Below are 22595 nucleotides of genomic sequence, written 5' to 3'. Positions count from 1 at the left end.
TGATGATCTACTGACTCCTTCAAGAAACATCTTAAGACGTTTTTATTCGTGCAGACTTTTCCTTGATTTTCTGAGACTCCTGTGTTTGTCTCGGTGTTATCTTGACCTTTTAAGCATATATTTTATCGGGTATTGTTTTAATTGTTTAAGCGATTTGTGACCCCGGTCTTGAAAAGTGATCTACAAATTTTACTTACTTCATTTTAATGTAGCGACTGATGCTCGGTATGTTCTGTCCACACTGTTTCCTGTCTGTGTAGCATGTTAGCCTTTTAGCTTCAGCGACAAATATAGAGTTGACTTATTGCATTTTTTTTTCCAAAGAGTGTATTTTTCCAAAAGGTTTCCACCCCACCCTTCACCCACATTAACACCTATTTTGTGGCCCTCAAAAAATGGGGAAATTTCAAGTTTTTATTGACAAAATAATGAGTAAATTCAATCTCAGTCGCCCCTGTCGACATTTCAAGATTGTACCATAAGACAGCTATGAGTTACAGAAGTCTGATTTTCTCCAGTACATAATTACAAAACGTACTTCTCACCCCAGTGTCCCACTGAGTTCCAATATCAATTTTAAATATCAATTAAAACACCCTGAAATGAGCAGCACCGTTCCCCTTAGATAAGTTTTCCCCCAACCTTTTAGATCCATGGCTCACCAACATGGCCCTGGCCACCCCGAACTTGAACCTGACATGTCTGTTCTTGGTGTTGGTTTTTATCAAATCAATTTCTTCCAAAAATGCGACTTATACTCAAGTGCGACTTGTATATATTTTTTCCTTCTTTATTATGCATTTTATGGCTGGTGCAACTCGTACCCCGGAGTTGTAGACTTGTAGTCCGGAAAATACTGTATTTCCCTTAGTTACTGTAACTAAACATTTTGTTCTTTGTCAGTCTTTCTTTTTCTCCTGGAACTACTGTGTTAAAGAACAGGTTTATAAGCTGTATAAAGAAATTGCTTGGGGGGTTTTCTGGACAACGGGGAGACGTTTCTTCACTTGCTGGCGAGGTACTGTCTTGGTATTAGCATGGAAGGTTATTTTTGAGGAGATTTGGATGTTCTGACATCTTTCTGGGTCTTGGTAGGTAAAAATATTTATGGAAAGAGGAAATGTTGAGGGGTAAATGTACTCATTTTGGAAATGATAAGGGTGGTATTTGCAATCCTATGCCACCCGGGTTGATCCGCCCATGGTCTAACTGAGACGTTGTATTTTTACATCTTTCCCAGCCGAAGACTCGCGAATCCTCGAACAACTCTCCGGCTCCAGGTTCAGCGTCATCTCTGTCCTCATTCGCCGGAGGACAAAATGTTTTGTACGGCGGCTGAAACGCAGATGGCCGCTCGCTCCGCCTGAGCCATCGCTGGTTTGCTCATCAACAGGTTAGCATGCCAACCACACCAGCGACGGAACTGTCACAGTACACCAGTCCGCCTGGCAAACGCTCCTGCTGTCTGACTGGAGGAAGATAAAGAGCTCAGGAAGTGATCTGAAGAATAATCCCGGGGCTCGGGCGTCGATATTTGTGTCGTATTTAGACGCCTTTTGTTGTGACTCGCTTTCCCGCTGATTTGAATTTAGGTCACGTCGTAGACGACTATTAATGACGGCCCTGGGAGCGAAAAGGGAGTTTTGTTTTTGGCTCAGTGTGTGAGAAGATTGCAGGGACGTGAGGGATCATTCCGTTGACAACATGTAGGACCAAAATAATCCGTGAGAGCATGATGTGATGATGATGATGAACAGCAGTGGAAAATGAAGTCAGGCTGGGAAATATCACAGGTGAGTTCTGGGTGGAAACCTGGAGGAGAGTTTTCCCTCCCGGGGATTTAGAAGAGACCTGGGATCATTACCATCTGACAAACTCCCGGGTGCGGGAGGCGAGTCGGCGGAACTCCTCGAGGGCTTTTGATGTTTACGTAGAATAAGACACTTTTTCTTAAAAAGTGCCACATCGCATCGGTTGCTGACTCGGCTGAAACAAGCATGTGCGGCTCGGCTTTTATCTACTGTCGCGGAGCGTCGCGGAGCGTCGCGGCCGCAAATAATTAGCCGTCTTTCGGTTCTTGAAGTTCAGCATGACGGATGAAGACGTCGCACGAGAGCAGACGCCGTGACGCGTTAGGCATCGGTTTGGAAGTCAATATGAATGTGTCGGCCTACTGATGGAAACTGTGAGTGCTTTGTCTCAAATCGCATACTTCTCTTAGTATACTAGAAGTTAGTATGCATCAGGATAGTGTGCATACTAACTAGTATGCAAATTCTCCACAGATAGTACGTCTCAAATCAAACACTGTCGCTACACACTAACAGGAAATGACGCGACAGCTTCTTCTTCTACTACTATTTAACAATGTGTCAACCAGCTGTTTGAACGCTATCGCCACCTGCTGGCAGCACGTTTTGCAAGTTTGGAAGAAGAAATAAAGAAAAAATATGAGAATCGAAATATTTAAGCTGGTATCAGCACTGAAGACGTGTCATCCTTCTACTGCTGCTGAAAATGCACCTGTAAGTATATGAATATATATATATAAATTACGTAACATCCATTTAAAACGTCATTAAGATGGCGGCCGTTTAGGGTGGTTAGTGTCCATCGAACCATACTCAGTTTTGTGGGCCAATTTAGTGTGCATGGCGCACTAAATTTCGAATACTAAGAATTGAGACGCACTTACGCACTAAAAATACTAACTTTGAGTACGCTAGTATGCGATTTGAGACACAGCACTGGTCTTAATGCAGACGCCATGTTTGCTTGGCTTCTGGAGAATACTCCAAAGACTCCAGTTACGGTTTAAAGAAACACTTCGGGGGGAAAAAAAAACACCCTGGTGAGTACCCGAGCCCAGGCCACTGCCGTGAAAGCACTTTTACCAATAGCGCTGTAACAAGGCGCCACCGATCTAGCAACCCTAAAACAATGTTAAATCACTAGAACAAACATTCTCCGAGTAGAAGTTTATTTTTATTGATGAAGTTTCTGCAGGCGGGGATTGGTTCGCCCATGACTTGTTGGAGAGACTCTCAGCCCGGGAAGAGCTGGACCATGTAGCCGGGGCAAGGTCTGGTTCTCCCTGGTTGAAGCTGCTGCTCTTGCGAGCCAAACCCTAGGCCTAAGAGGAATAGAAGGAACTCTACAAATGCGAGTACTGTCCTGTAAACTGCTCCAAAGTTCGCCTGGCCCGCTTCACCACCTGCTGGACTGAAGCCATACAAGTAAATTAAAAAAAACTTTTACAACCTTTCTGCATCCAGATCAATCTACAAAACATTGAAACTTTCATCAAGATTCATGAAAGATTCCTTCGTAACCTTCTTGGTGGACGTAAGAAAAGATTAGCATTCCACTCTTAGCCTTATCTCTCTCTGGTCAAAAACCGACTCCATAACTTCTTCTCCAAAGTTTGAGTCCAACTCTGGACACGAGTGGTGTTTGTCGAGCGTAATGATGTTCCGTCGAGCTCACCGGCTGCTCTGCTCAGGACGTGGCAAAGTTATCAGGAGCTTTAATCAGATCAAACTCCGGCAATTGGAGAAATCCAGCGATGAATCCGATTGACCATGAGGTGGCCTCGGCTTGGACGGAATAAAGTCGGATTTAAATCAGCTCATTACCACATCTTGATAAGGAAATGGCTGTTTGTTCCTTTTTTTTAATTCACACAATGCAGCGTCGAGGAGGCAGCATCAGAGCCGAGCACCTCATCAATCCAGCTGTTCAGAACAGAACATGACTTTCTAAAACAACTTCTTTTTTTTATGACTATTTAAAAATAAACCATTCTGCTCTCTATTGAAGTTTATCAGCACCATTTGAGTATTAAAAGGTAAAATTTAACATTTTAAAAAATTGGAATTTGGATTCGTTTTTTTTTTTTATTGAAATGTTTGTAAAGAATGTATTATTATTATTTTAAACAATAATTAAGCTAATTAATTTATTCGTTAATAGGTTGAATTTGCTTTATTGAATACTTGAATTCAATTATTTTTTCATTTTAAGTTGGATTTTTTTTGCTCTGAGCTTCTTTGTGTTTTTATATCGTCACGTGATCGTCTATGTGTCGCATGATTGGCTACAAATTTGTACAAGTTGCTCGATAAACTTTTGGTACTGTCTGGTTGCACTATTAAACCAACATTTATTTTTGTAATTATTGTTCATTGGACATGTAAAAAAAAAAAAAAAACATTTTCGAGCTCCCAATGAACAAATGATTGAATTCCATAATTACATAAAAACAAATAAAACATCTCAATGAAGAAATAATTGAATCTTATTATTATAAACAAAACAAAAAACGTTTCAATTCAAAAGTTGAAACAACAGATACGTTGAATTCAACCCTTCAATATTCAGACGGTAAGATACACTTTAATGGCTCTCCTGTTTTTAAAATGCATATTTTAGAAGGAAGATCAAGTATGGCTTGGGAGTGTTTTTGTGTACACATTCTTGGTGTGGGTTTACTCTGGACACATTGTTCAAAAGCAGAGGATGCCATTTATGAGCCTTTCCCCCTGGATAGCTGGGATGAATTAAACCAAAACCAACTCCACCTCCAGCCTGCCTTTAATTCTGAAAAGAGACTATAATGAAGCGAGTTTTATTTCTTTCACGTCCATCCTCGCAGTCGTCGATGTCTCTCGCATCACGGCTGGGCGGTTTTACGTGAAGAGACCACGTGACCTACGCTTCATAAGTGCGAGCGCAGAGAGAGAAGCTGCGAGACGCAGGACGCACCGACCTGGAGCGCGCCCTGGAAAAAACACTTGTTCTGGCAGTTTTTTAAACCCTTTTAATTCCGCCCAAAGGAACTTCTGATCATGAAGACAAAGACGCCCGCTTTTCTCTAAGACACAAATCTTATCACTCCTAGATGATGCGCCTTTGGTTTGGATGAGCTTTTTGCGCGCTTGGAAAATTATGTAAGGTAAAAAAAACAATACTTTTCTGTTAATTCTATTGTAAAAATGATTTATTTTACACGTTTTTCAAACGCATGTACATCTTATATACATACTTAAAGGCAAATTGTTTTCAAATCATTTTCTCCTTTGTTTGTTTTTTGCTCCACTTTATAATATGCTTAATCTACCAAATAATATATTTAGAATTTAAGCGGTTAAATCTTTTGTGTTTCTTGAAACGCGCAGTGATGAACCATAATGCAAGTTTTATTATATGAGTTTATAAAAGCTCCCAACTGTGGTTAATATTTAATGAAAGAATGCCACAACAAAATGAAAAATGCATAAGAGAACGCAATACTGTAACTGTAGCTTTTATATGTCCGCACATAAGTGAGCGTTTGCTGTCTGTTAAACTGGCTTTATCTTTAAATAGTGGCGATGAAACCGAAAGATTTATTTTCTATTTATGTTTGTTGGTGCATCAAGATGCACTGCAGGATAAAATCAGATCCTTTAACTCAGGAATCCTATCAGAGGTTTTGATCTGAAGATGAGTCACACAGTTTTCTGCTTTCTTCAATACATGGCTGAAGTTGTTGTTTTGTTTTTTTTGTCATGTCTGCGGCAGGTTTATTTGGGGCACATTGTGACCCAAGCATCACCCCTCAGCTATGAAGTCTGTGCTGGACGGCGTGGCGGACACCACCTTCCGGACTATTACCTCTGGTTTACAGTATCTGGGCTCCAACGACGCCAACTACGACGACCCCGCCAGCGACGCCAACTTCAAGGGCCACTTCTCCCTTCAGAAACCGCTGTCTGCTTTCCGCAGCAACTCCTTCCCGGACAAAGTCCCGGCGGACGAGGAGCTCATCCTCAGGGGTCTCCCCTTCTTCCCCACCAACGCCACCGACGTGTTCGGCAACCGGACCTCGTTCAGAGATGACAACAACAACATCCAATGCGGGGAGAACTTCATGGACATGGAGTGCTTCATGATCCTGACGCCGAGCCAGCAGCTGGCCGTGGCCGTGATGTCGCTGACCCTGGGGACCTTCACGGTGCTGGAGAACCTGGTGGTGCTCTGCGTCATCTTCCAGTCCCGTACCCTGCGTTGTCGGCCTTCCTACCACTTCATCGGCAGCCTGGCGGTGGCCGACCTGCTGGGCAGCGTCATTTTCGTGTACAGCTTTTTGGACTTCCACGTGTTCCACCGAAAGGACAGTCCCAATGTTTTCCTCTTCAAGCTCGGTGGGGTGACGGCCTCGTTCACCGCCTCGGTGGGAAGTCTTTTTCTCACGGCCATCGACCGCTACATCTCCATACACCGGCCGCTCGCCTACAGGCGCATCGTGACTCGGACTAAAGCGGTCATCGCCTTCTGCGTGATGTGGACCATCTCCATCGTCATCGCCGTGCTACCTCTGCTGGGCTGGAACTGTAAGCGCCTCAATTCCATTTGCTCGGACATTTTCCCCCTGATCGACGAGAACTACCTGTTGTTCTGGATCGGCGTGACCAGCGTCCTGGTCCTGTTCATCATCTACGCCTACATTTACATCCTGTGGAAGGCTCACCATCACGCCGTGCGGATGCTGAGTCGCACCTCCCAGAAGAGCCTGGTCGTGTACTCGGCCGACGGGACTAAAGTGCAGACCACTCGCCCGGAGCAGGCCCGCATGGACATCCGTCTGGCCAAGACCCTGGTGCTGATCCTGGCAGTGCTGGTCATCTGCTGGGGCCCGGTCTTGGCCATCATGGTCTACGACCTCTTCTGGAGGATGGACGACGACATCAAGACGGTGTTTGCGTTCTGCAGCATGCTGTGTCTGCTCAACTCCACCGTCAACCCCGTCATCTACGCCCTGAGGAGCAAAGACCTGCGGCACGCCTTCCTCAGCTCCTGCCACGCCTGCAGGGGCGCCGGGCAGCAGCTGGACAACAGCCTGGAGTCGGACTGCCAGAACCGGAACGTCTCCGCCAACAGGGCCGCCGAGAGTTGCGTGAAGACCACTGTGAAAATAGCCAAAGTGACGATATCCGTGTCGACGGAGACTTCCGCCGAGGCCGTCTAGTTGCCCCGTCGCACCCCGACAACTAGACATTGGACCCCACGTGATCACCCCGAAAACACTTATTTTCGTGTCAGACAATCCTTTTTCAGTGCAGCTAACAGTAGCTACGGTATTTTTTTCCTGACATTTTACTCACATGCTCTTTCTGTCTGGACCAGGTTTTAGGTGCTCAAAATAAACTTATTTTTTGCAAAATACGTTACAAATTAAATATCTCATAATAGGACCGATTCATTTCCCTTTTGCGATCAACTAACTCCTTGGCGGAGGTAATAATGTCAAGCACATCATTGTCGCAGAAGTGTTGGCTACATTATAGTGTTACTGCTCTTAGCATCCATCATTTCAACACAGCCGACCTAAAGCCTGACAGGGCATCTGCTGCCCTTCATCATCTCCGAGTGGAGACGCGCCGTGCTCACCAGACCATCTCGAGAGTGCGCCAAAGTGCCAAATGGTATCGCAAGTCCACAGAACTGACTCTTGAGAGACTGCTCATAATCAGCATATTATATTTTTGTACTGTATTTCAGGTTTTTTGAGAACAATGTCTCGTCATTTTTGGGATAAAGGGGCTACTGACATTTTTCAATTAGACATGTTACTGTTTGATTTTTAACATCTTGCACAGGAATACTACACAATCCTCGTGCCTTGACTTTCACAGGCTTTAGTGTGCGAGTTAAGATTGTGAATCTCCAAGTATGCCATTAAAAACCTTTTGTACCTGAGGAGGTGAAAAGAAAAAAAACGGCGGTTGATGTATCACGGCTTTTGGAGTCCATGTGGCAGAGACATTCATGTACTTGTATCTCGAAATCACTCGCTGTTAGACCTTTAAAAGTAGTATTGTGTCTTTGTGTAAACGCTAACAACTGTACAGTCGCAAGAATACAAGTCTACGCCGCTTTAAAGCCAAGAAAACCAGAGCTTCACATGCAGCGCGCTGGTCACGACTGCAAGAAGAGAAGCTGCTTTCATCTGACTCGTGATGGTGATACTTGTGATATTCGATGGTATGTTTCTACACACAAACGTTTGATCTACAGTGAGTTGTTGTAGGTTTCTGAGGATATAGTAGGTTTCTCACAATAAAGAGAGGGTGTGAGGAGCTGTGGTTTTTGGGGGGTTTTAGGGGAAATATGATGTAGTCAAATCTGACCGCGACATTTGTTCTGTAGACTCTTATCTTGATGTAAAGTATCCAGATGGATGTTTTATCTTTGCTGCCTAGTGTAATATTGAAGATGTCATCTGTCAAGTGGCTTCTGTACAGTGGTGGCATCATGAGGATTCTTTAACATACACACACACAAAAAAAAAGAGATCACAGTCAAGTGTTTTAATATCGCTGTTTAAAAAATGTCAATAAAGTCGCAGCTGAAATGTGTCTTTGGATTATTTGAAGCATTGCTATCAGGAGAGACTTTTGTGCTGCTGTAGTGCCCCCTGCTGGCGCTTTTTTGTTTTGTTACCTTATATCATCGAAGATAAAAATAACCTGATCAAAAGTTTGTTCGCCGATTTACACGATCACTTATACAAGATGCAAACGATTATTTTCAAATATCAAGTTATTTTTGTATTTGTTTTCAATGTAATAAAACAAGAGAATATTTCTAAGAAAACCACATCCTTAAAGCAGCTTGTTTCAACCCAATAGTTTAGATTCCTTTTTAAATATTGATAATAATTAATAATTAAAAGGCAAGGACAGCAGGTGGCAGTATTGTTCCGGGGCTTGTTTGCACAACCCAGTAGAAACCAAGAAAGAAAGTAATTCAGTGCATCAGTGTGTCCTTATTTTCCATCTTATAATTACACACCTCAGGATTGGAATGCAATGTTCTTATTTGCTGATCCCCATCAAAGTCACAGAATTTAGACGTCGGATGTAAAGAAGTCATGAACAAAAAGTCGTCAGGCAGTAACAATAAAAGATCAAGATAATTTTAATAATATTACAAATGTAACTAAGATTGTTACATTACCCTCATCTTACCACTTAGCAGTATGTTTTTGTACAAATACATTTTCTTTTCTTTTCTCTTCCCATCAGTTATGAATTTAAGAAATTATATTATACTATTGTACTCATCATTATGTTTCTGTTTGCACTTAACGCTCTTTTAATTTATTTACATCCAAAAAAAAGGATCTTAAGCCCCGCCCACTGAAAACACTTTCTGGAGATTCAATCTTGTTTATCATAACCACACCCACTCTGCTGTGATTGGTCAAACATCAAGGTTTGTCCCCACGTGTACATCCTGGACGTCTCCGCCTCCAAGGGACTCGTTGTAAAAACAAAGCGGGAGTGATTACAAGAGGTGGAGTGAAGCCATTATTACGGCACAACTATTGATTCTTGTCTCGTCACATGATGGATGGATGGATGGATGGATGGATGGATGGATGGATGGATGGATGGATGGATGGATGCTGTGTAAACGGGCATATCAACTGACAAAGCGCTTTAGAAATAACCCTTACTTACTTACACTAAAATATATTAGATTTTGGTCGACATATTCATCAACAGGGTCTTGGGGTGATGAAGTGACTCTCCATGTCAAGCCAGCTGCTGCCAGCTGCTGCAACTCCTAAGTAAGCTTAATAACTGCTAAAACACTTGGCACAGCAAATGTATGAAAGGCGACTCTACCTTTGTATCACCCCATTAGTGAAATATTGAGTCAGCTAGAGCGGGAGTGCCACAGCATCTGCCCTGTTCCACTCATCTTTTGGCTCGGAGTGTGAGGGAAATTGCAACATCTGCTCGCACAGCTGTTTGTGGGATTTGCTGACGTATCTAACAGAAACTCCAATCAGCGAGGAAAGCGAGGACGACGGGTTATCCGGTCATGTGTGAAAGTCTGCGATTAGTCCTGAAGGATATTGCTTTGTTGCGTGAATGGATGAGCTTGACTGTATTTATTGTACTTCCATTCCAAGACACATTAAAGTCAATGGACTAAATGTTGGGATGTATCTTGCATGTTGTAACTCACAAGAAAGGTAGTGAGCAAAAACTTACCCCTATAACCTTTTTCAACACACACATTTATTTCTTATGTTTTTATTTCCTTCCTGGAGAATTATATAGAGCATATAATGTGGTTCACCTTTAGAAGGGGCCCAGTACTGCAGGGCAGCACAGACTTCCCTCAGCAACGAAGATGATGTTGTAAAACGATTTAAAGTCATTCTGATTCAGAAATGTGGATTTATTATTAAAGGGGTAGTAGTAGTTGGTATAAAATATTACAATTGGATTCATTAACTTTCTGTGTTTTTGCTTCCGTTATTATTATATATATTATATGGTTTATTTTATAACGTACATCTTTGTGATCATTTACCTCTAAACAAACAATTAAAATATTTGGTTATATACATGTTTCATGTATGTATACTACACGTTTCCAATGTTAAAGCTTTCCTCTCCAAGATGCAGGAAGTCCCTAATTTTGACCATGTTCTGAAGTTATTACTTTATAAAGTTCTCTCCCGTCTGACATCTGGGCGAACGAGAGGTTACGAGAGCAAAGCCCATAATATTTAATTGAAAATAGACCTCTATTGTATCATCAGTATGTGTTTGTTTGTACAAAAGTCTAAAATCTATTTAAGACACACTTAAATCAATACATGAGTTGACCTTTAAACATCAACTTATCATTTCCTTTAATGACTATTAAATGTCGTTTTCAAACGTATATTTATAGTTAATTATTTTTATGTACTTTTGGCCTCACATTTGCATCGACGCAAGTGTGTTACTCGACAAAAACAAACGAACACTAAGAATGAAAGTTGTCAACCGTTTGTTGCCAAACAAAAACCATTTTGAAAGAGGCTTCCTTGTGCTCGTCGGGAATTGTAGTCCGTGGTTGGCCAATCTGAACGAGGAAGACTCGTCAGAGAACTACAGGTTCCAGGGTGTATGTGTCATTGCGCATGCGCACAACCACGAGTCTGGACTTTGATACAAAGCCAACGGTTGTCATTTCTTATCGTCGGCGCTTTTAAATCGGCGATCATCCGGCGTCCAACGATCGAGTCACCCGTTCTGCCTTTGGTCGTCCGTAGGGTGTTTATCTACCAACTATATCTGCCCGATATTGACCAAAAGAGAGCAACAGGAGCGGCGATAAACGGCGATTTTTTTTGGATACCGGAATCGTAGCCACCGCTAGTTAGCATTAGCATCACTTACCGGGAGGTTCAGGCCGGAGACTTTCCCAGTCCAGCAGCGGACTTTTATGTTTTTTTTTTTAACCTTCACTTGTTTTTAAAAAGAATACTCGAGCAGAAATGGCGTGTGGTGCCACTCTCAAAAGGACACTGGACTTTGACCCATTAATGAACCAGGCTTCCCCCAAAAGAAGGAGGTGCGCCCCGATCTCGTCTCCGGTCGCTTCTCCCCAGAAATACCTTCGTATGGAACCGTCGCCCTTCGGAGAAGTGTCGTCCAGACTCTCCACAGGTAAACCCTCGCAGATCTTCCATCTGATCTATAAACATTCTACGAGCTTTTAAAAGCTCAAGTTCCGGAATTACTGTATAAACAAAACTATAGTTTTGATTTCCATTAGACTTTCACAAAAGCAAGCAGAAGTTCTTAAAATGTTATTCTGTATTTAAGTTTTTGATTCCTAAAGCCTGGTATCTGGTTTATATCATATAACGGTGTCTACATTTGCCGTCGATAAAATGTTGCTGAAGTTATCCTCCTTTCCGTATGGTGGCGCTGTCGGTTATTTCCTAGTTTGAGTCACTGGGTCAACTATGAATAACTGTCACCAGTCCTCCTCAAACAATAGTTGGAGATAAGATTAAAGATGATGGCCACACCCAGGTGAGTAATGTTGTCTTTCACCGGTAGTCGTTTGCCACCCAAATATCACTTTCACTTTCGATGGTTACTTTACTCTTGACAGAACTCACGGAAGTGGTTTGTCTAACCCGAGTTGTGTCTGTTTCAGAGGAGATTCTTCACAACATCAAGCAGGAATACAAGCGGCTGCAGAAGCGACGACACCTGGAAAGTTCTTTCCATCAGACGGAAGGTTGTTGCCCACTAGAGCCCCAGAGCTTTCCTTCTGTATCAGGTACAAAAAAAAGGTTTATGTTGTTCTCTTGTTTGATTTAAATCATGATATTTTAACCTCAGGCTATTAAATTGTACAATTCTGAGTTTGGGGGCAGGAGTGGAGTGAGAGTATCTGGATGTTCTGTTCTATGTTAGTCTTTGTATCCTTTGTCTTTGTTATTTTAATCTATGTTCTTTAGACTTAGATTGTATTATCTTGTTCTTTCTCTTTGTTCTTATTTTATTTTTTTTAATGAAAAATTGCTGTGGCAAATTGGAAAAAACAAACAATTTCCCGAAGGAGACCTCCTGAGGGATCAATAAAGTTCTACCTAACTTTGTGACCCTGGTCTGGAAAAGCGCTATATAAATAAATATTACTTACTTACTTAAGAATGTCGTACTAGCTTCTTCAGCAGGATTACGTTTTTTGTTTCTGATGACTCTTGGTCTCCTTCGGGAAGTTTTTTTTTCCCAATAACCACAGCAAATAAAGCAATTTTCCCCAAAAAATAAATCAAAATAAAATAGAACAAAGAGAAAGAACAAGATGATACAATCTAAGTCTAAAGATAAAGAACATTGATCGAAGAATAATAACAAAGACTAACATAGAATAGAACATCATTATACTTTTACTCCACTCCTGCCCCAGAACTCAAAATTGTACAATTTAATAGCCCGAGGAATGAATGACTCCTTGAGTCTATTTGTTTTGCACCTGGGAAGGAGCATTCGTGCACTATAATATAACTTAATATAGTCACACCAACAGTTAAAGTTTTTCTCTCAACTAACGATGAGTTACTCAAAAGGGTCTTTTGTTTGTTGTTTTTTTCCGCCCAGGTACGTCCTCCGGAGGAGCCTCCCCGACCAGGAAGGAGCAGCCGCTCTTCTCCCTCCGGCAGGTCGGCATGATCTGCGAACGACTACTGAAGGAGCGCGAGGACAAGATCCGCGAGGAGTACGACGAGATACTGACCTCGAAGCTCGCAGGTTTGGATTTTTTTTTACGGCTTTTTAAAACGATCTCCTGGTCACGGTTTATACCAACCGACTTGTTTGTGTTCTCCTCACAGAGCAGTATGATGCGTTTGTCAAGTTCACACACGATCAGCTGATGAGGCGATTCGGAGAGCAGCCTGCCAGCTGTGAGTATATATTTATAATCATGAATGTATAGTTGATGATTTTCATGGAGAATCCACTTGTTTTTAACTGGTACTGAAATGAGTTCATCATTAAATTATAATTTAAGTTTACACCAATTTAATTGCAACACTGTCACTAAATTAGGATTATTGTCTTTGTTTAAAATGACCGATACGTTATCAGATTATGCCGGGACTGGGTCTTAGTCCCATGTTGATCAACCAGGCAGAAGGAAGAGCAGAAGGTTCCGAAGACATAAATAGACCCCAGAGCTGTGTGAAGCATTCATGCTGATGCATCTCAAGAAAAAAAGCATGAGGATAAATTGCATCAACGAATATTCACAGTAATTTCTACGAGGTCGAGGTTTGAGAAAACCTTAAAGTTAAAATTCCACGTACAAGGTTAGGTTAGGTAGAGCTTTATTTGTTTTTATCCATATAGACAAAGCAATTATTCATGAAAAAATTAATAAAAATAAGACAAGAACAAAGAGTAATAAAGAGAAAGAACAAGATGACACAATCTATGTCTAAAGATGAAGAACAAAGGATACAACGATTAACATAGAACAGAAGAACAAGACGACTAAGTTCACGCAGTAAAGATCTATTCGTCCTTTATTTAGTTCACAATATTTTGTTCCTTCTTCATAGAAGTGTATCAATGCCATCGGAAAATAAATTGGCTGAATTTCACTTAAAAAAATTTGGAACCTTTTTTTAAATTATTGAATGGTTGTTTTAACCCTTGTGTTGTCTCTGAAAACAAATGTGTTTGTGGTATCCCTTGTGTTGTCTCTGGGTCGAAGTGAACGACCTCCATCACTGTATATGTATTTTTGGAAGCCAAAGAAGTTGTTCAACTCGACTCAAAAACGACACAAGGGATAAGCACTGCCTTGTTTATTTATTTAAATAATTAAATTAAATACTTTGTAAAAATAGATTCAATCACTCTTTATAGAGAGTATATTAAAAATGGAAGAAAAAAATTAAAATTTAGTCTATAAATGTGAATATTTTTCAAAGCTTATTATTTTTTGTGCAAAGTTTGATATTATAAATGGTACATTTTCTAAACTCTTTATTTTGTAATTTAATTTCTACTTGTCTGGTAGCGCTGTTGTACTTCAATTTTATATAGAACGTGTATTTCTGTATTAGAATATCAAACTGTCTGGGTTGTTTTAAGTATTAATTTGGAAAATAATCATAGAATTATTTAAAAAGGCACTAACTTCAACCTTTCTATATAAACGTGTTTAATTTAATTATATTAAAAATGTAATCTTCAAAAAAAACGAAAAATTAATTTAAAATGTATATAAAATATTATGATGACGCAAAACTTTCCAAACATTGATTTTAGTGATCAATGAACAACGGGAACACTTTCTGTTTGTGACCCACAGATGTTTCTTGAGTGCCGGCGCTCTGCAGATTCTGTTTCCTGCATCCTGCCCTGAGGACCGTGTGCGGGTCTTTGTTGGACTTTCTCCTCGCTGTGCCATATATGTATCTGCTGTACGTGGCCTCGCTGTGTCACGCGTCGGCGAGAACACCATCTACGTTTGCCTCCGCCAGAGTTGAGAGTCTGCCGCTGTGGACTCGTTCCCGGACTGTAGCCGCGGCTTCTCAACCGCAGGGCCTGAGCTGGCTTGTTCCGACGCCCGGCTGCCTCCATACTATTGGCCTTCTCGTTTATTTCTATACATTTTTGTTTATTCATCAAGACTTTGTAATTATGTAGATTTGTTTGGGGGTTTTTTCCTTTAAAAAAAAAAAAAAAAAAAGGGATGCAAGAGGGGACACTGACTGTACATCAGAAATCGACTGTTAAGAGGATTAACGCTATGTTTGTATACACTGTATTTTTTTATTTACTTTTGTTTGTTGTACCAAAACTGATTTTCGTTTGCTTTACATGAGGTAAGCGAATAAAGCGTGAGAATAAATCTCCTGTTTTTTTTTTTATTTCTCTATGGATCCTTTACTGCCCATCCTGTTATGTTTAATAACGTTTTAGCCGCAGAGTTTAGATGATCATCAATGCTCGGATGTAAACCAATATTCTGGGTCAAAGATTAATGCCGTAGAGTCGTACCATGCATGTTTTTGCAGGTCCAGGTAAGTGAACCAGAGACAGGTTTCCTCCCACAGTATTAACACGAGTCTATTGACTGGAGAGCTTTCCAGGGTGTCCCATGCTCAAGTGGTTATGACAATCTAAAGGTCCCTGTTGGAAAAAGTAAATCAGAATGAAAGACTATATAAAACGCATTAAATAAAAGTCTATAAGGAGTAAAATAATAGAAATTACTATATATTTAATTCTTGAACCACTTATTTTAGCTCTAGTTTGTAATTTAAAAACTGTTTCCATTCACGCAATGAAAAAATTAAATAAACCCATAACGCTTGTTTATAGTCAAACCACCGGTCGCACGGGGTGATATTATCAAGCGCACTCTTTCAACCGGCTCACGTGGTCGCACAAGCAAAGGCGGAAGTGGCTAAAACAGGACGTTTGTAATATTATTTTAAAATGTATTTCTAAAATAGTTGTTCTAATACTTCATGTATCGTGATACGGTGTCTAAAAGATGGCGTCTTTCTTCAGAAGAATAATAGCGGAAAAGGTAACGTGAAGCTAGTGCTAATGGAGTAGCATGTGTTGACCTCGAGCATGTTTTGCATCAACGTTTATTGTTAAATAAATCACTTGTTTTTAACCTCCAGCTGGCAGTGTCACTGCAACAGTCAGAACATGTCTTCATACCCGCTATAACCGCGGTGCCGGTCAATAAGAAGCAGTAAGTGTCCTTTTTGCAATGTCTCCTGAAATGTGAAAGTCATTCACAGAATTTTGATATTTAATTTTCAACATTTGCTCCAAAGACAGACGACAGACTTTCGACTGAACGTGTCCTCGCTTCAAGATGGCGAGATCTTACCCTGCAGAGGAAATGTTCAGCTGCAAACAGAAGAGTTGGCAGCGAAGGTTTGTATGAGAAACATGAGGTTCTTTAACAGATTTATTAAGAATGTAACACAAGGGGGTTAAAAATCCAAAAAGATCCAACAATGGACGTATTTTATCTTCTTCCTCGTCATGAAACTTTTCAAACCACGAACAGCATGAACATTAAAACAATATAAACTACAGTGAATAATTATAACCAATTGGCATCAAGTTATTGCAAATAGAAGAGACACAAATGTAAGTAAGTAAGAACATTTTATTTGTATAGCGCTTTTCTAGACCAGGGTCACAAAGCACTTAAACAATCAAAACAATATTCAATAAAGTATATACTTTAAAGATCAAGATAAAACTGATAACACAACAGGAGTTCCAGAAAATAAAGGAAAAGCCTGAACAAATAAAAACGTCTTAAGATGTTTCTTGAAGGAGTCCGTAGATCATCAAACACAGAGGGAGAGGAAGATCGTTCCAAAGCTTAGGAGCAACAGCCTGGAAGGATTTCTCTCCTCTGGTCCTGAACCGTGTTCAGGAACCATCAGTAGATTCTGATCCACAGACCTCAGAGCCCGAGCTGGGGTGTAAGGCTGGATCAGATCAGTGATGTAAGGAGGAGTCTGACCATGAATAGATCTGAAAGTAAGAACCAGAATTTTAAAGTTGATCCTGAAAGAAACTGGAATCCAGTGAAGAGTTTTAAGGATCTGAGAAATGTGAGTTCTTCTACTAGAGCGGGTCAGAATTCTCGCTGCAGAGTTTTGTATTAACTGCAGAATCAAATGGTGATAATGGGATTGGAACTCACGTTAAACAAATGTGTTTTTTACAGTTGGAGCTGGACAGTGTTGTGGAGGGAATAACCACCGGTAAAGAAACCATCCACTTCAGAGTCAATCGTCCGCTTCTCATCCAGGTTTGATTCGTGTTCACGGTTAAGAAAGTCAATCCAAAACGTGATCGTTTGTTTTCGATTCAGAAAGTCTTGGAGTGTTTTGGAAATAAACAAGACGATCTTTTTGGACTAAACAGTGAACTCTTGAAGAGCCTCAAAAGAGGAACAACACTGGTGGAGTACAGGTACATTTTCTTTATTATTATTTAATGATTTGTTTATTTCAATGACTAGTTCATGATGAGTCACTTTTGCTGCAGCTCTCCAAATATTGCCAAGAAATTCCACGTTGGACACTTGCGCTCAACGATGATCGGTAACAATTGAGTTCTGTCGATAGGAGATTTAAAGATGAATAAAGAGGTTTTTGTTCAGGTCAGTTCATCGCGAACCTGAAGCAGACGCTCGGACACAAAGTGATCCGGATGAACTACCTCGGAGACTGGGGGATGCAGTTCGGTGAGTTGTTTTGATTTATGATTTCCTTTATATTTGAATGTGTTTTTTATTTGCTTTTCCAGGTTTTCTAGGTGCAGGTTATAGTCGATTCGGTTGCCAGGAAGCACTGAAGCGAAATCCTTTGCAGCATTTGTTTGAGGTGAGTTCACCACTAGAGGTCACTGTGCTAAATGCACCTGTTGGTATGTAGAGGTATTTCCTAGCGTATCGATGTATTTAATGTTTAATAATAAATTGTATCTTTGTTGGGTCTTTTTTAATCTTGTTGCAAGATTATTTTGTGTATTTATTTTAATACAATTAATGGATTATTTAACCAGTTGTATATTAATCTTTTTAATAAAATGTATAGTAAGAAGAAAACGTTTATTTTACTTCAAAGGTGTGACTATTTGTATTATTTGTATTACATAACTATTTCCAAATGAATATGTCTGTAATGTATAGTATTTAGATGGAGTCAATATTTATTACATTATTGATAGATTGAAAGGATATTGAATACAGATGTAGAAATGACTTCTAGTTGGCGAATACATTGTTTTTCACTATAATTATTAATTATAATTATTGTTATTATCATGATTTTTTTTTTTTTTGTCACCCAGGGGTTTAACTTTCTTACTGTGTATGGTAGTGATTGCTGTAGTAAAAGTAATAATCTGCTTTAATTTTGATAGTCAAACTATCATACAAGGGACCAAAATGTTAAAAACAAAGCAAAATAAAGTGGCATTCATTTTCGTCCCTCCTTTTCTTACTTAACGCTCATTTTCAGCGTAAACTTCTTCAAGGTTTATACTTCTCGTAACACAGGAGGCGATATTCTTGGCTTCTTAGCATTCTTTTGCTGTTCTTGTTCTGATGTTCATGCAGATGTGGAACGGCCACTGATGTCTTCTGTCCACAGGTGTACGTCCGAGTGCACCTGGAGTCCGAGCACAACCAGGAGATCGGTTTGGCCGCGAGAGACTTCTACAGTCGCCTGGAGCAGCGCGAGGATAGCGCACTGTCGCTATGGAAACAGTTCAGGGACATCACGGTGAAGGAGTACCAGCTTGTCTATCAAGTGAGGATCAAAATCCGAGCTATACTTTGGGAAGAAGATTGTAGTCGTGTACGTTTGCTCTCAGAGGTTGGGGGTCCACTTCGACATCTACAGCGGGGAGTCCATGTACCTGGATGGAGCTCAGACGGCCGTGGAGCAGCTGAGGACTCGTGGATTGTTCAAGACCACAGAGTGAGTTTGGATTTACAACCGACTCCATTTTTGTCATACGGGTGGTGTGATCGCAGGAAGGGCACTGGCGTGGTGGATCTTTCTTTAGCCGGGGACATGAGCAACGTTTGCCCGCTGCTGCGCAGCGACGGCACCACGCTCTACATCACCAGGTGAGTGAAGGTACATCAGTGCCATCAGAATATTGAACGTTGAATTTCAAATGATGACTTTTTTTTTTATCCATTGAAAGACGTTTTGAGAATTTAAATTTGTTTGTTGTATATTAAAGATACATTTTTTTTCAATTAATTTTCTATTGGTTGTCTTTAAAAAGGTTGTTTTTATTGAATTTAAAATATCACAAATTAATTCATTTTGAAAACATTTATTAAATTATTTAACAAAACAACTTTCAATATAGAAATGATTTAATTCAGCTATTATATTTTTTTTAATCAATGCTTTAAAAAGAACAACATTTCAATAAAAAAATAAAAAAACATCCAAGTTTTAACATTTAAAATGTATGGAATTCAACCATTTAATATTCTGATGGACTGATACACTGAAACTTTCTGTCCTTCAGAGATGTTGCTGCTGCTGTGGATCGCCATGAAAAGTTCTGTTTCGATGAGATGATCTATGTGGTGAGAACCTTCAAGTGTGATTATCTTGCAGTAGCATTAGATTAATGACACGATTAACCCTCTTGAACTTAAAATAGGAGTTTCTTTTAGTTTCCTCTAATCATCGGGGATTCTTGGTTTTGGTTCTCACCGCTAGCAAAATTAAACATAAAGTGACAACTCCACAATTAAATATTCTCCTTGAAAAAATACACCAAAAACTTTAGTAAATATAGTTTCAATTAAGTATGTTTGTTAAGTGTGTTTATTCATGACAATTGGACCGTACAATACGTATTACAGAGTTACAGATATTGAAATCTTGTAGTGTATATACAAGGATATATTTGTAGTATTGTCGAGTACTTTACTCAGGTGTTGCAGAATTTACAGACCACATGACTCTAGACGAATTCGTAACTGCTTTCATTTGTTTTGAAACAAAAATGTCACTAAACATAAGGAGCAGTCGATTGTATCCTCTGGTGCCCAGTCATCACTAAGATCTTGCAGAATTTAATTCGTCCTTAAATATGAAGAAAAATTATGACGTGCACACGTTATTGAAATATAAACGTTAAATAACTATGATATGAAAAAACATTTGAAAACCCGAAATCAATGCAGTGCTATTGAATATTGATACGTTTCTCATTTTCTCAGCACAGTTTCTAGACTCTCCCTTAGGTATAACGTAAAATAATGAAAGATGTCTCTGGGAGAGGGAGGAAAGTCTGGACCTCTTTGATTATGCTCCTGCCCCCACGACCTTACCCTGGATAAGCTTTAGAGTAATAATTAATTATCTTTGAAAAATATGTTTTTCATTTTAATGACCATAATGATTCAACTTGTATCTGTAGCACCTGATATTATAAAGAAGTGGTACTGGAACAAGTCGTTATTTAATGGTGAAGCAGAACATCTCTGGCGGTCGCTCTGTCACTTAAAGAAACCTGAACGACCTCCACTGTCATGCAGTTAATCCTGTTCTTTGTCTTCACGTCGGTATTTGATTCTCGTTCTTTTCTTTTCTTTCTCAAGACGGACAAAAGCCAAGAGAACCACTTCAACAAGTTGTTCCAGATCCTGCAAGCTTTGGGACATTCGTGGGCCGCCAGGTAGAGACGGTTCTGATCCGACGTGACGCGAAGTCTCAAATATCTAAAGAACTGCTAATTTTGTTGTGTGTTGATCGGATTTAAACAACTAGATGTTTGCGTTGGAGAACGTTTTATATCATGATTCAGAGTTCTGGTTCCAGGTGTCGGCACGTTCCCTTCGGCCTGGTTAAGGGGATGAAGACCAGGCGGGGCGACGTGGTGTTCCTGGAGGACGTCCTGGACGAGGCCCGGGTCAGGATGCTACAAAACACAAGCCAGTCCCAAAGTAAAATAAAACGTATTTTATTCCCCGTATATATGAACGCTGTGTTGAGTCCACTAACCTTATTATAAGAGCCTTTAAAAATAGTTCAGGAAAGTAAGTGTTGATGTTCTCAAAGTACCTGCTGGGAACTCCAGTTTCCTCCCACCGTCAGTGAAACATACAGAAGCATGTTGATGAATCTTAAGAAGATGTAACAAAAGGTCTATGTTTGAATAACTAAAATGTTTTTTTTTCATTTACCTTTTAAACAAATGTCTTTGTTTTTTCTTTTCTGTATAATATGTAGAACAAGGGTTATGCGTTTTTCCCTATTTAACATAATTATCCCTTTCAAAATTCGAAATTCAATTTACTAATATATTTCTACATTCTTCCCAATTTGATTTTCATTTCTGGGTAAATCTTAAAGATTTAAAACCATCACCCCCATACCCTCGCAACCACTGGTTGTCTGTGTGCGCCCTGAGGTGGACTGCTTTCCAGGGAGACCACCTCTCACTCAAAGTACCTTGTGTGCGTCTTGTTCTCAAGTGAATATAAGATTCTTTCGCAGCAACGAAGGAGGTGGACGACCCGGAGCAGACGGCAGAGACGGTGGGCATCAGCGCTCTGATTGTTCAGGTGAGTGTTTTGAAATCCTATTTGAGTAAATTCACTCTTTGTTTTCAAGATTAAGATCCTTCTTTCCAGGACTTCAGGCGCCCCCTGAGTTCGGACTACAAGTTTGACTGGGATCGGGTGCTGCAGTCTCAGGGAGACACGGGCGTGTTCCTCCAGTACTCGCACGCTCGCCTCTGCAGGTCTGTTAATGGAGTCAAAGATGACAATTGACAAACAAAAAAAAACTATTTTCTTTCCTCAGTTTAATTCGTCAAAATGAAGAAATACAGACGATTTCTTTCGATCCGTCGCTTCTACTCGAGGATCAGAGCGTCGCCCTCGTGCAGCATCTGCTCCGGTAAAAGACTCCCCCCACCCCCCAAAATAAAAAAACACCTAAGACTCTGACCCGGTGTCGTTCCTCCTCAGGTATGACGAGGTCCTGCTGCAGTCGGCCCACGACCTTCAGCCCAAACACCTGGTCAACTTTTTGATAAGGCTCAGGTAAGAAACAGGATGTTTATCCAAGTGATGGTAAAACTGTCAAATCATCGTTTATTGCAGCCACCTGGTCGCGTCAGCACATCGAGAGCTGCCTGTGAAGGGAAGTCAACGGGATGTTGCTCAGGTATGTGAGCAATAACTAGATGTTCCTATGTAGTCTCTGCTTGCTAGAAAACACATTTTCGGAACCAGCTTTTGGTGAACATTTAAATCGTATAGTTGAATTGCAATACTAATTTATAGGGCTGCATTTGGCGCCCAGGCCTAGATGTTTGTCTCGTGTTCCTCAAAATTAGCTACTTTTATTTTGAAAAGCACTGTCTAAATTATCCTCACAGGGACTTTTTAATGAATTCAGTTCATTCAAACAGGCGAGGCTGCGTCTGTTCGTCGCTGCTCGCTCCGTTCTGTCCAACGGGATGAAGATTCTGGGAATCAAACCGGTTGAAAAGATGTGAATTTGTCTGTAATTCTTCATGTGCATTAGGATTTTTAAATAAAAAGAAAAGTTAAACCACTTATTTGTAAACTGTCTATTGTGGAGATGTTTAAAAGTCTGCTTAAAAAACTGCTTGACTACTTCATATGAATTCAGATTTAACATTTGCATTGATGTACTTTTATACAATCTTTTACTTTCCGAGTTCATCAGACGAAGGGCA

At 40.3% G+C, this 22595-nt stretch overlaps 3 protein-coding genes across 4 annotated transcripts; all 3 read left to right on the top strand.

The window, feature by feature from the left end:
- Positions 1-4746: 4746 nt before the first annotated feature.
- On the top strand, positions 4747-8399 carry LOC148067292 (cannabinoid receptor type 1A). Of its 2 annotated transcripts, none has more exons than XM_087806114.1 (2): positions 4747-4949; positions 5563-8399. In XM_087806114.1, the coding sequence occupies exon 2, from the start codon at positions 5606-5608 to the stop codon at positions 7007-7009; it is 1404 nt and encodes a 467-aa protein (XP_087662240.1). In that variant the 5' UTR covers positions 4747-4949; positions 5563-5605; the 3' UTR covers positions 7010-8399. The 2 variants fall into 2 exon arrangements, with proteins under 2 accessions (XP_087662240.1, XP_087662239.1); XM_087806113.1 differs by having other exon boundaries at positions 4747-4954.
- A 2589-nt stretch (positions 8400-10988) lies between these two features.
- Positions 10989-15213, top strand: akirin2 (akirin 2). Its single transcript, XM_087805839.1, has 5 exons — positions 10989-11498; positions 11998-12123; positions 12951-13100; positions 13184-13255; positions 14671-15213. Exons 1-5 carry the CDS (start codon positions 11327-11329, stop codon positions 14679-14681), a joined length of 531 nt encoding a protein of 176 aa, XP_087661965.1. The 5' UTR covers positions 10989-11326; the 3' UTR covers positions 14682-15213.
- Positions 15214-15755: 542 nt separating this feature from the next.
- On the top strand, positions 15756-22442 carry rars2 (arginyl-tRNA synthetase 2, mitochondrial). Its single transcript, XM_087805497.1, has 20 exons — positions 15756-15897; positions 15998-16071; positions 16157-16259; positions 17071-17154; positions 17218-17318; positions 17394-17449; positions 17509-17592; positions 17655-17731; positions 18503-18661; positions 18726-18832; positions 18889-18984; positions 19401-19461; positions 20485-20561; positions 20705-20829; positions 21383-21450; positions 21520-21629; positions 21692-21787; positions 21859-21933; positions 21994-22057; positions 22305-22442. Exons 1-20 carry the CDS (start codon positions 15862-15864, stop codon positions 22389-22391), a joined length of 1740 nt encoding a protein of 579 aa, XP_087661623.1. The 5' UTR covers positions 15756-15861; the 3' UTR covers positions 22392-22442.
- Positions 22443-22595: the final 153 nt, after the last annotated feature.

This window comes from Callionymus lyra, chromosome 13 (assembly GCF_982586985.1).
Source record: "Callionymus lyra chromosome 13, fCalLyr1.hap1.1, whole genome shotgun sequence".
Taxonomy (NCBI): Eukaryota; Metazoa; Chordata; class Actinopteri; order Syngnathiformes; family Callionymidae; genus Callionymus; species Callionymus lyra.
The sequence above is the reverse complement of the archived record's forward strand: the minus strand, read 5'-3'. Positions and strand labels throughout refer to the sequence as shown.

Excerpts from the sequence above, each read along its gene's own strand:
- rars2 (XM_087805497.1), top strand. The coding sequence starts at position 15,862 with ATGGCGTCTTTCTTCAGAAGAATAATAGCGGAAAAG. Across the intron at positions 17,155-17,217 it reads ATCGTCCGCTTCTCATCCAG|AAAGTCTTGGAGTGTTTTGG; the intron begins GTTTGATTCGTG and ends TTTTCGATTCAG. Across the intron at positions 22,058-22,304 it reads GTCAACGGGATGTTGCTCAG|GCGAGGCTGCGTCTGTTCGT; the intron begins GTATGTGAGCAA and ends TCATTCAAACAG.
- akirin2 (XM_087805839.1), top strand. The coding sequence starts at position 11,327 with ATGGCGTGTGGTGCCACTCTCAAAAGGACACTGGACTTTGACCCATTA. Across the intron at positions 11,499-11,997 it reads GTCGTCCAGACTCTCCACAG|AGGAGATTCTTCACAACATC; the intron begins GTAAACCCTCGC and ends TGTCTGTTTCAG. Across the intron at positions 13,101-13,183 it reads ACTGACCTCGAAGCTCGCAG|AGCAGTATGATGCGTTTGTC; the intron begins GTTTGGATTTTT and ends TTCTCCTCACAG.
- LOC148067292 (XM_087806114.1), top strand. The coding sequence starts at position 5,606 with ATGAAGTCTGTGCTGGACGGCGTGGCGGACACCACCTTCCGGACTATT.